At 37.9% G+C, this 12,256-nt stretch overlaps 1 protein-coding gene across 4 annotated transcripts; it reads right to left on the bottom strand.

Moving 5' to 3' along the window:
- Positions 1-2,319: 2,319 nt before the first annotated feature.
- On the bottom strand, positions 2,320-10,862 carry LOC127808691 (heat shock cognate 70 kDa protein-like). 4 transcript variants are annotated; one of them, XM_052347262.1, is made up of 4 exons: positions 7,452-10,358; positions 7,149-7,250; positions 6,575-6,737; positions 2,320-4,263 (listed from the first exon to the last, which is right to left on the bottom strand). In XM_052347262.1, exons 3-4 carry the CDS (start codon positions 6,696-6,698, stop codon positions 2,615-2,617), a joined length of 1,773 nt encoding a protein of 590 aa, XP_052203222.1. In that variant the 5' UTR covers positions 6,699-6,737; positions 7,149-7,250; positions 7,452-10,358; the 3' UTR covers positions 2,320-2,614. The 4 variants fall into 4 exon arrangements, with proteins under 4 accessions (XP_052203222.1, XP_052203223.1, XP_052203224.1 ...); XM_052347263.1 differs by lacking the exons at positions 7,149-7,250; positions 7,452-10,358 and adding an exon at positions 10,499-10,644; XM_052347264.1 differs by lacking the exon at positions 6,575-6,737 and having other exon boundaries at positions 7,452-10,345.
- Positions 10,863-12,256: the final 1,394 nt, after the last annotated feature.

Genomic DNA, 12,256 nt, shown 5'->3' with positions numbered 1-12,256 from the left:
TTATATGCTAAACTTGTGAAATGGGAATGCAAAAAAAAACTCAAAGGGTATTTTTGTAATTTAATAGAATTTAAGAACCTATCCCCAAGCATTTTTGGTAAAATTGCAATGGTCTAAAACTTGCCGAGGGTAATTTGGTAATTTTCAAAAGAAAGAGTTTCACGGGTATAGTTAATCAAAGACAAAGGTGGTAGTGCCATTTTTTTAAAAAGAATAGGATTTAGTGGAAAATATTTATTTAATATAAAAAAATTGTTTATATTTTATATTTATTTAAAAATATTTTTTTTATATATAAATAAAATTTATGATAATTAACAATTTATTTTAATTAATTGAATAGAAATTAAAAATTTATTTACATAATCATTAATTTAAAGATAAATATATAAAATAACAAAAATGAATATGAAATTCAAACTAATTAATTTAATTAATAAAATATAATTATAAATATTCAACTAGAATCATTATCATTGAAATCATCATTTTATTCCTCATTAACATAAAATTAGTCTCTCAGTCCAGGTTGAGTCGACAGTTCAAGATGCTGATAAGAATGAATAGACGGTCTAGATTGTTGTAACACCATTATCTGTCTATTTATCTGCTCATGTCATGCCATTATCTGTTGCTGCTATTGATGTAGCTGCACATTCTCGTTTCGCACCTCGGTCATCTCGGTCCGAGCGGAATGCAACTCCTCGTTCATCTATATGACCCTCAGTCTCATTTGTTCTAATTTCGATGACAACACATATGAACCATTGAAGCTATTATCGGATCCAGCCGGGTAAGACTACTTAGCTTGAGAGTTAAGACAGTAGACACAACTATTTTTATTCCTACCAGTGACAGTCTGATAAAAGATGTAACGCTCGTCGACTGTAGGTGGAGAGGACGACTCGCTACCCTAAACTGATGCTGAAGATGCCTCCGCACTTAATCTCTTGAACGCCTCCTATATAAATTAAAACATTGACTTTGTTAATTAATAAAAAAAATCATTAAATTGTACAGAAATACAATTATCGTGGCGACATTTGATCTATTATCAATCCACACTTCTTGTCTTTGATCATTTTTTCGAGTGTGGGTTCTCTTATCATTGTATTTAAAAAAAATAATACACATTTTTCAAATCAGGTGATGAAAAGATTATTTGTCTTTATTCTTAAACTATCTTCTTTTCTTTTACTTTTTCTTTCTTTCTCTTATTGAAGAAATATTCCACTCAAAATCCAAATTGGTCTGGATATCAATTAAAATAAACCCTCAAGGGTATATTAGTGATTTCATATAAACCTAAAACCCTTTGGGGTATTTGTGTTATTTTTTAAAGTGTTTAAAGGAAATGAATGACTGGCCTCGGGGGTTTAGTGTAATTTTTCACAATATTTGAGGTTTCAGCTTAATATCCTAAACTTGTGAAATCGGAATGCAAAATAAAAGTCAAAGGGTATTTTTGACCTCTCTTGTGGAGGGTAATTTGGTAGTTTTGAAAAGAAATAAGTCCAAATGTATAGTTAATCAAAGACAAAGGTGGTAGTGTCATTTTTGAAAAATATGGGGTTTTAGTGGAAAATTCTAAACTATTTGAGACAAAAGTGAGAGTCAATCAAAAAACAAGGGTATCTTTGTGGCATATCTCAAATTGGGAAGGAAATGAACAAGGGCTAAAATTAAATAAACAAAAACGAAGAGAGGTCAAATTTATAATTTAAAAAACTTGTAGTGTGAACGCTACTATTGCATTGGCGACCATTTATTTACAGAGATCTAGGCTACAAATTCGACAAATTAATCTCAACTAGATCTAGATTTGGCCAAATCTATAGGTGAGTCTTGAGGAGTAAGGAACAATTTAATTGGAGAAACATGACAATTTGGGCAGTGAAAATTGGCATATAAAAGGGAAGAGTCTTGGCAATTTGCAAAATCAATATGCTTTGATCGGTTTTTATAAGCAGTTCTAATAGAAGGGGCTTTTAGGGAGTATTTTGGAGGAGTTATGAGTGATTTTGGGTGCATTAGAGAGGCTTGGGAAAATATTTTGGGAAGAAGTCATGGTAATTTTAGCCTTTTTGCAGCATTTATAGACAGAAATTCCTAGCCTTTATAAATTAACAATAATTGATAATAGTGTGCAGATGTATTATAAATTTTGTGAGCACTCAATTTTTGAAGCTGAAGTTGTTGCCAAATTCACTTTCTAGAGGTTTTGGATGCTCGATCTGGTTCTTCCCCCCAAATGAATTATGCCTCCAACTGCTAACCTTTTTTCTCTTGATTTTATTTTGACTTCGATAAAAGCATATGTAGTGCCCCCCAATAGAGATGTATAATTAATAATGATGTTGTTTACAATACTTGTTGACCAAGTATTATGCAACTGTTTTTCAGTAGAAACATAAGTACAATTTTAGAATACTTGTTGACCAAGCACCACTCGGTACCTTATTTTAACTTAATTTTAAGCCCCCAAATAGCGGATAAAACCAACAAAAATGACTCTCCATGCTGATTGTTGATTACTGAGAGAGGCCACCACCATACAAATATTACAATATTATTTAAACAAGCTGTGTTGGCTATTTCAAATTTGTCACCTGTTTCACTTGTAAATCTTGGTGATAATAGGGTTCCAAATGCTTTCCAGATGATGCTGTTTTTCTTCAAATTTCAATACTTCTGAAAACCGATTGCAATCCAGCCACTCAGTGGCCTCCTCGATTGCTTCTCCCATCTCCCTCTTTTGAGCTGGTGACAGTTTGGTAGTAATATTTTGATCCAGGAGAGCATTTTTTAGCTTGTACACATAGACCTCGAGAGCATTCTTAGCTTCCATCTTCCTCTTGAGCTCCTCATCTTCAGCCCTATACTTCATCGCCTCCTGTAACATTCTATCAATCTCTTCTTTGGACAATCTCGCATTTTCATTGGTGATGGTGATCCCGCATGTTTGACTAGTTGCCTTCTCCTCAGCGGAGACGCGTAGGATACCATTTGCATCAATCTCAAAACAGACACCGATCTTAGGACTACTTGCGGGGGCAGGAGGAATATTGGCAAAGAGGAATTCACCGAGAAAATGATTGTCGCTAACTCTTGTTCTCTCACCCTGGTACACCTTAATCAATATACTAGCCTGGTTATCATGCGCAGTAGTGAACCCTTCCTTCTTCTTGGTTGGAATACTAGTGTTTCTCGGAACCACAACCGACATAACACCACCGCCCGCAGAAATGCCGATGCCGAGAGACAGAGGGGTAACATCCAATAATACTAGGTCATGGATTTTCTCGGTAGCGTTTCCACCCAAAATTGCAGCTCGAACAGCTGCACCGTAGGCAACAGCCTCATCAGGGTTGATACTCTTGCATAGTTCCTTTCCGTTGAATAAATCCTGCAACATCTGCTGCACCTTAGGAATTCTTGCAGAGCCACCAACAAGGACAACATCATGGATGCTGCTTTTGCTCACATTGGCATCCGTTAAACATTTTTCAACCAGCTCTATACACTTCTTGAAGAGATCCATGTTGAGATCCTCAAATTTAGCACGAGTAACTGTTGTGAAGAAATCAATACCCTCGAATAGACAATCGATATCAATGGTGGTTTCTGTAGTCAATGAGAGATGCCTTTTTGCTCTCTCACAAGCAGTCCTTAGCCTCTGAAGAGCTTTGGGGCTTCCTATTATGTTCTTCTTTTGCCTCCTCTTGAACTCCTCAACGAAATAGTTCACCATTCTATTATCAAAGTCTTGCCCACCAAGGTGAGTGTCACCTGTTGTGGCCTTCACTTCAAAGACACCCTGCTTCATAGTCAAAAGCGAGACATCAAAAGTCCCCCCACCAAGATCAAAGATAAGCACATTTTTGTCTATATCACTACCCGCATTCATTTCCAACCCATAGGCAATGGCAGCAGCAGTGGGCTCATTTAAGATGCTCATGACATTCAAGCCAGCAATAAGTCCAGCATCCTTGGTGGCCTGGCGCTGTGAGTCATTGAAGTAGGCCGGAACAGTGACAACCGCGTCCTTTACAGTTGATCCAAGAAAGGCCTCTGCAATCTCTCGCATCTTCAGGAGTACCATTGATGATATCTCCTCCGCAGCAAATTGCTTCTGCTTATCTTTGTAGGTGACCTGGATCATGGGCTTATCCCCTTGACCAGCTACAACTTTGAAAGGCCAAACTTTCAGGTCACTTTGCACTGACTCATCATTAAATCTCCGACCAATCAATCGTTTAGCGTCTGTCAAGGTTAAAAAGATGAAATGTATATACTCATTGATGCTAACTGGTATTTGAATATCCATTTGCGAATTAATGGTGGATGATAACAGACTTTAACAGTTTGTGTTAACTAATTAAAAGCCCGGACAGTAAGTTATTCGTAACTCATCAATTGGCCCAACTCAATCTTGATCTGAATAGAAAAACATGCATTAATTTAAGTTTAAACCGGGCGGTGTACTTTTGTGCACGTACGCAACTATAATCAGACCCAGTCTTGTTTAAATTAAACAAAAAAAGGAGCAAGGCCGATTTAGATCAAGTTCCAGGAGCCTAATAATAAAATTAATTATATAAAATGATATTTTAGTCGCGGGGATAATTTGGAACAAGTATTCAATATGTATGCATGGTTCGGTTTATATCCATGTAGTCAGACTCAGTTTTACCATGCATTAAACCTGATATAGGAAGTAAACCAACAATCTACAAAATTCTAAAGTTTGATCGAATTATTATTGACGTTGACAACATTCTGGGTCCAAGAGAATTAGTATTAAAAATTTTGTGCGGTTGTAAATTAATCTTTGTGGGTGGGGTTTGTTCAGTTTACGCGGAGAGAATTAATGATAATTATCAACATAATAGTCTTTTCAATTGGTTATCAAGGTCACCAAACGGAAAAATTAATCTTCGACATGGAGAATATATATATATATATATATGTATTGAATAATGACTTATGATGCTACTAAAATAGTCAAATGAGTTAGGATTTAATGCTGACATGGAATAGAAGTTGTCAAAGTTGTGTTAAGTTTGATCTAGTTTTTAGCTATTGTTTTAGGAATTTTTTTGTTATGTAACATGGAGCAGATTTGGCTGCACTTTTTATATTTTTTCTATTTTAAATAAGTTATATAAATAAATACTTTGATTATCAATAAAATTGCTTAAAAAGTCCATAAAAATATCAACAATTGGTATCAAAGCATATTTTCTTGAGAGACCTGTGAGTTAAGAGAAAATTTAAGCCAACAATCTGCAAAATGGAAGTCCATCTCAAGGCACAAGATCTTTGGGAAGGAATTGAGCAAGACTACAAAGTCGTTGATTTGCCGACCAATCCAACCATGAACCAAATAAAGATTCACAAGGAGAGGAAGACAAGGAAGGCTAAAGCCATGGCCTACTTGTATGCTACAGTTTCTCCTAATATTTTCACAAAAATCATGAACATGTCTTTAGCAAGAGCCATTTGGGATCATCTCAAAGAAAAATATTAAGGCAATGAACGAGTGAAGAATATGCAAGTGTTAAACTTGATAAGAGAGTTTGAAATGCAAAGAATGAATGAGTCAGAAACTGTGAAGGAGTACATTGACATGTTGCTTAGCCCTTGCTAACAAAGTGAGGCTAGGTAAGGATTTTCCTGATTAAAGAATCATTGAAAAAATACTTGTTACACTTCTAGAGAGATATAAAGTCACCATCTCTTCTCTAGAAAATGCAAAAGATCTGTCAAGCATTTTCTTGGCAGAGTTACTTAATGTTTTACAGGCTCAAGAACAAAGAAGGCTTGTGAGGATAGGAGGAGTCGTCGAAGGAGCTTTGCAGGCACAAACAAGGCTCACCAGTGAAAAAAAGTTTGGAATCACAACAAGAAACTTGCAAATGTTGGAAACAACAATAGTGAAAATTATCCACCTTGCCCATACTACAAAAAAATCAATCATCCACAACACAAGTGTTGGTGGAGGCCCGATATAAAGTGCAACAAATGTGGTCAACTAGGTCACATCACAATTGTGTGCAGATCACAACAACAAGAAGGAGAAGCTAGAGCTACTGCTGACCAACATGAGGAGGAGGAGTTATTTTAACTCTATTCAAAAAACCATATCCATGCCTATGCCCCAAAAAAATGCCTATGCCCCAAAACCCATAACCAAACCTATGCCTCATAACTATAAACCATAAAATGCCCATATGTTATATCCAAGGCATGCTAAAATTAAAATGCTTTGCATTTGCACCCTCAAAGTCAAGGAGGAGTGTTGAATAATGACTTATAAAGATGCTGAAATAATCAAATAAGTTAGGATTTAATGCTGACATGGAATTGAAGTTGTCAAACTTGTGTTAGGCTTGATTTAGTTTTCAATTATTTTTTAGGAATTTTTTCTGCTATGTAAGATGCAGCAAATTTGGCTGCAGTTTTTATATTTTTTTTGTTTTAAATAAGTTGTATAAATAAGTACTTTGATTATCAATAAAATTGCTTCAGAAGTCCATAAAAATACTATTAGAATTTGTTGAAAAACATATACCTGACGCCTGATCAGAGGTTTTTGAAGCATTCGCATCAATCTTAACATCAGACAGATGAGTACCCAACATACTTAGTAGATTTTGATACTGTGTGGGAGTCAAAGACTGCATAAAATTGTCCATGTCTTGACTCTTTACTTGATTAGTCCCATCACCATTCACCTGATTAATGGCAGAATTGATTTGATTAGACTTTGACTGATTCATATTGTTCCTTTGCCTAGGTTTGTATCCTAGAGGATAGCCATGAAGCTTATAACATTTCTCAATTGTGTGCCCACTATAACCACAATGAGTACATACAGGTCTTTGTATCCCGAGTGCTGTCACTCGAGGCTACGTCACAGGTTAACAACCCACGTCCCATATAAACAACACATAACATGCCAATGCCGAAAATCATAACATGCATAACATAAAATTAATATTTCAATGTATGCAATTTATCATACGAAATTTAATACAGGTGTAAATAATCATTTGAAAAACCATCAATAACCCTAGTCATAGGGATGAACACTCACAATAAACCATTCATATGCCACAAACAAGTTTTTCGATAGAACCACTCACCTTTAGACGCAACTTGATTTCCTCGAAAAGCGTGATATGCCTCAATTTGCGTGCCCACCTCGAACTTCACATGAGTCACTTCACTTTAAGCCGTAAGGCACCCTAATCATCATATTTATCCAACAATTATCAAAATAAAATTTTCTCCTTAATTTCCTCACATTTTCCTATTTTTTTCTCCCATTTTCTCACTAATAATCCAAAATAAATATCTACAAACCTTTTTCACCAAATATTTTTGCATAACAATTCCTAAAATAATTTTCCAGGAGTAATACAAAAAAAAATTGGAAAGTAACTCACCTGCACGTGCCCCCATTCGCCTAGGCGCGTTTCTGCTAGTGAAGACAGCGTGTGCACTGCACGCACATCGTCTTCTCCGACGAGCTAGTCGCCGGCCGACGACCGGAATTTGACCCCGACCACACCTCCTAGAAGCTCTCTCTTCGTCGATCACAAGGGTACCCTTAGGTGCCCGAAACGACCACCGGAAGGACTTTAAATCCGACAAAATCAATCCCGATCCGGCCACCGCATGCAACTTTTCGGCCACCCTTGTAACACCTTCAAACCACCTTGAAAACTCACGAAACTTACCAGAAATGCTCCTCTTGCCTCAAAGATCAAAAGCCCCTTGTTGGCTTCCCTTGATTCGTCCTCAAACTCGAGCGATTTGCTACTCCAAATTCGGCCAAGAACCCTTGCTATTTATAGGCCAAAACCGACCCACATGTGGCCAATTTCCGACCATGTCTTCTCCCACACGCCTCCTAAACTACCCTTGGCCATGCCCTGACGAGATTTACTGCCCAAATCTTTGGATTTTTTGGCCAAAAATTGCTGCCAGATCTTCCATGCTTTGGCAGATTTTCGAAAATTGCAGTTTAGCCCTCTTAAGATTTTCTTTTGCATTTTGGTCCTTATCCTCAAGCCCCTGGTCTTCCCAAGACCATCACTAAGACCCTCAAGATTAGTACTTCTCATTTCTCCCTTGAAACTTTCAAAAAATTATCGTTTTGACTTTCCTCATGCAAATTTAGAAAATTGCACTTAGGCTCGACTGATCGTTTTGACCCTAAATCCACTCGATTCAACCCGGAATCACTTAAGGGTTGTTCTATACATAAAATATTAGTCATTGACATGCTCCGTTGACTTTTCAGACATCTCTTACGTCGATTCGATTTTCTCAGCCTGGTCAACAGTTGTACCGAAAACTATTTCCGATCCAATTTCTTTTATCACCAAAAATCATAACTTATATTACTTGATGATGCTATACCATTTTTCTTAATTATCTAGGGTCCGAGGTACCCCCTTCGGTCGATTCAACGACTTATTTTACTTTTAAACCCACTTTTTGATATTTTAAATTCATCTAAATTACACGGTGACCTCACACAGGTATAAGGTATTACACCATTAGTATTCATCACAGCTCTTTGATTTTCTTCTTGAGATATTAAGGAAAAAAACCTTATTTATGGGAGGTAAATGATCCATAAGGAGCAATTGACCACGGATTTGAGCATATGAGTCATTCAGGCCCATTAAAAAGGACATTACATATTCCATATCGTAATGATCTGCAAGTGACTTTGTACCTGCACAAGAACACTTTCCACATGTGCACATAGGTCTAAAATTGTTTAACTCATCCCAGACAGCCTTAAGTCTAGTGAAATATGCACTTACAGATAATTGACCTTGATTTAAGTTCATCATCTCACGTCTCAATTGAAATATTCTAGGACCATTACTCTATTGAAATCTATCTTTAAGATCATTCCATATATCAAATGCAGATTCCTAATATATCAAACTTGCAGAAATTTCTTTAGAAACAGAGTTTAAGATCCACGAAATGACAATATTATTGCTCCGAATCTAGGCATTAAGTAAAGTAATATCACCTGAAGGTCGCACAATTGTACCGTTGATGAAACCTAGCTTGTTCTTTACGGAAAATGCAATCGTCATCGAACAGCTCCAGGAAACATAGTTCTCTCCAGTCAGCGACTGAGATACAAGGATAAGACCAAGACTATCCGAATGATGGATAAAGAACGGGCTGGAACCATCATTGATGGCGGAATGACTCATCGATGAGGAAGTTGCATCAGAAGCGATAGACCCCATAAGAAACAAAGGAAGACAACAAACCAGGAAGAGACACAGATCTGTTGAAAGAGACACAAGAACGCCAAGTCGTCGGATGAAAACGACAAGAAACATAGATCTGTTGGAAGAAAACCAGATCTGTCCAAGATCGCCAGATGAAATCGACGAAGAAACACAGATCTATTGAAAGAAGCACAGATCTGTCCAAGATAATAAACCGACCGAAGAAAATCGACTCAGAAAATCGGAGAAGATAAATGAAAACGGAAACGATACATATTACCGTAGATGGCTCGTCGAAGCAAAGCAAATAACCAGAAAAGAAACTGAAAACAGAGAACCGACGAAGAAGAGAGGCGAACCCAAACCCTAATAGTGCTCTGATACCATATTCGAAACAGAGAACCTATTCGAGAGAAAGAAGACAAAAATATAAATGCCTCATTAGCCCATTTGGGGTTTTAGCTCCTTTATTATATATTCCTAGAACTAATATATCAAATTGTGAAGTCATTTGTTTTTATATTAGTTTTTGTTCTTAGTATTTCCTTTGGGAAGTCTGTTAGCATATTTTTAATTTGTAATATGTATTAGTTAATTTGTTTCCAAGTTGTCTGGTAATTAGTTAAATCCGGTCAGGATAGGGGCAGTTAGTTGTAACTACCTTACCCGCCTCTATGCTTTATAAATAGGGGCTGGGAGGGCTCGGTTGTGGGTGTGAGATCTCAAGATTATCTTGTAAGGGTTGTGCGGGTGAGCTAGGCTGAGAGATTCTATTTTTCTCTTGGGATTTCTTCTCTTGGTAGTCTAGGGTTTTAGACTAAGGAAAAGAAAGGGTTTTCCTAGTTCATATAATTGCTGTAAAGTTGTCAAGATAGTGGAGATTTCATGGGCCTAAGGTAGTCTGGATGTAGGTCTTTTTTATGAGACTGAACCATGATAAAATCTTGTGTCTCTTGTTGTATTTTATTGCTGTGTTCTATTCCTATTCTTGTTCTTCCTATCAAGTGATTGTGTCTATTATCTTGAGGGATAGTTTGTTGTGAGTTTTGTGACGGTCTTAAGTACTACAAAAATGCCATTGTTTTGTTCAGCAGCAAAATCAGAAATAACATCATAAAATTATAACAGCACAAAAATACAACAAATTCTAATAAATACCAACAATATATATATATATATATATATCATTTCCCATAAGAGAGCGCAGGCGGTGTAGGGAGGTTTACCGAAGATGGTGTTGATGGAGTTCACGGCGACCTGATTCTTGGCGCCCTCGCCGATGAGACGTTCCGCAGCGGTGAACGCCACGTACGACGGAGTCGTCCTGTTGCCCTGGTCGTTCGCTATGATCTCCACCCGTTCGTGATGCTGCCGCCACACTCCCACGCACGAGTAGGTCGTGCCCAGATCGATTCCGATCGCCGGACGCCCTCCATTCCCGGCCATATTTGCCTCACCTGCTTCGGAAACTTCACCACAGCACAAACGAACAGTATACCCCTCTCTCTCTCTCCCCCACACACAGAGAGACACAGACGCACTCTCCCTCTCTCCCCTTTATCTTTGGGAGTCTGGACGAAAAATTGGATAATTTCATTCTCCATCTTTATCTCTTTGCTTGAGTCCCCGTTTTTTACCAGCCCGGCCGCCGCCTTGACTTCCGAAAGTACTTAGAAAGACACTAGGGAAAAAAAATTCCGAAAGATTTTAAGAAAATACCAATATTAATATATTTCCAAAATATTTTTATTATCCAATATTTTGCATTGACACCTATCATAATATTTTGTATTGATATAATACATTATATTATATAATATAAAATATCGCTACAAATTTAAAACTTAAATTTAGAAATAACATCCAAAAACTGATGTCGTCTCTCAAAATTTGTCGAAAACCTTTCGTGATATCTCCTCTGCTTTGGCTTATCCCTTGTACCAGCTACTACCTTGAACGGCCAAAGCCTCGTGTCACTCTGTATATATTGGCCCATCAATTTTATCGCAACGGAAAGGAAAAGGGCTTCAGTGACGGGTATGTTTGGGGCCTGGCTGGCATCTGCAAGAACTCCAATACTCGAGTGAGTGAGAGAGTAAAAAAATAATGGTGTATCAGTAGATCAGAGAGCAGAACATACCTTAACTCCAAAAAGAGCTGGTTGATATAGGAAAATGAGACGTCCTCTGCATGCATGTATCGTGCGTTTGCAAGTGATGGGACTGAGTATCCAGCGTCAATGAGGGTTCCCAAGTGATAGCAAGATGCCGATGGGACTTTCATTAATGTGGATAGAATCTACCATTAATGAGGATCGAATCTGAGACAGACACACGGATACCCAGTAGAAGCTGTAATGATGTTGACTGAGATTGGGCCATGAGGTATGGATTAGATTGGGCCAAGATTGGGCACAAAGATGGGCCGAGACTGGGCCTAGAGATGGGATGGGTCAAATTGGGCCAAGAGATGGGCTGAGATTGGGCCCGGAGATGGGATGGACCTAGAGATGGGCCGAGATTAGGCCCGGACGCTCCATAGCCCCCTAGGTCGAAAGCTCGAGAGGCGAGCGTTCGAGCTAAAGAAGGGAAGTCTTGGTAATTTGCTAAATACGCTAGTTTTGGAGAGTTGAATTGTGGTTAGGACCTTGTCAAGATAGGTGGCTGAGTTGGCGCACAGTTATGTGGGTGGATTTTAGTTCTAAGAACACTTGAAGCCGGCTTGACCTTTATGGTAAAGTAATTTTCTTCGTGTGTTGATCCGTAATGTGCGTGGTTTTGGGATTCGAGGTGTTTTACCCAGGAGATGGGGGTCTTACAAGCGATAATTGGTAACTCTTTATAAGGATCCCTTTGGGGCTAGGGTTTCTTCGGTGTCTCATGATTTTTTCGAACTCTTGGCGTCCCCGAGTTTCTTTATATGTATGAAATGCTTTTTACGAAGCTACGGTTGCGGCTTCATCTAACCAAGTTTCAAGGTTTGGT

This window comes from Diospyros lotus, chromosome 8, assembly GCF_014633365.1.
Source record: "Diospyros lotus cultivar Yz01 chromosome 8, ASM1463336v1, whole genome shotgun sequence".
Classification (NCBI taxonomy): Eukaryota; Viridiplantae; Streptophyta; class Magnoliopsida; order Ericales; family Ebenaceae; genus Diospyros; species Diospyros lotus.
The sequence above is the reverse complement of the archived record's forward strand: the minus strand, read 5'-3'. Positions and strand labels throughout refer to the sequence as shown.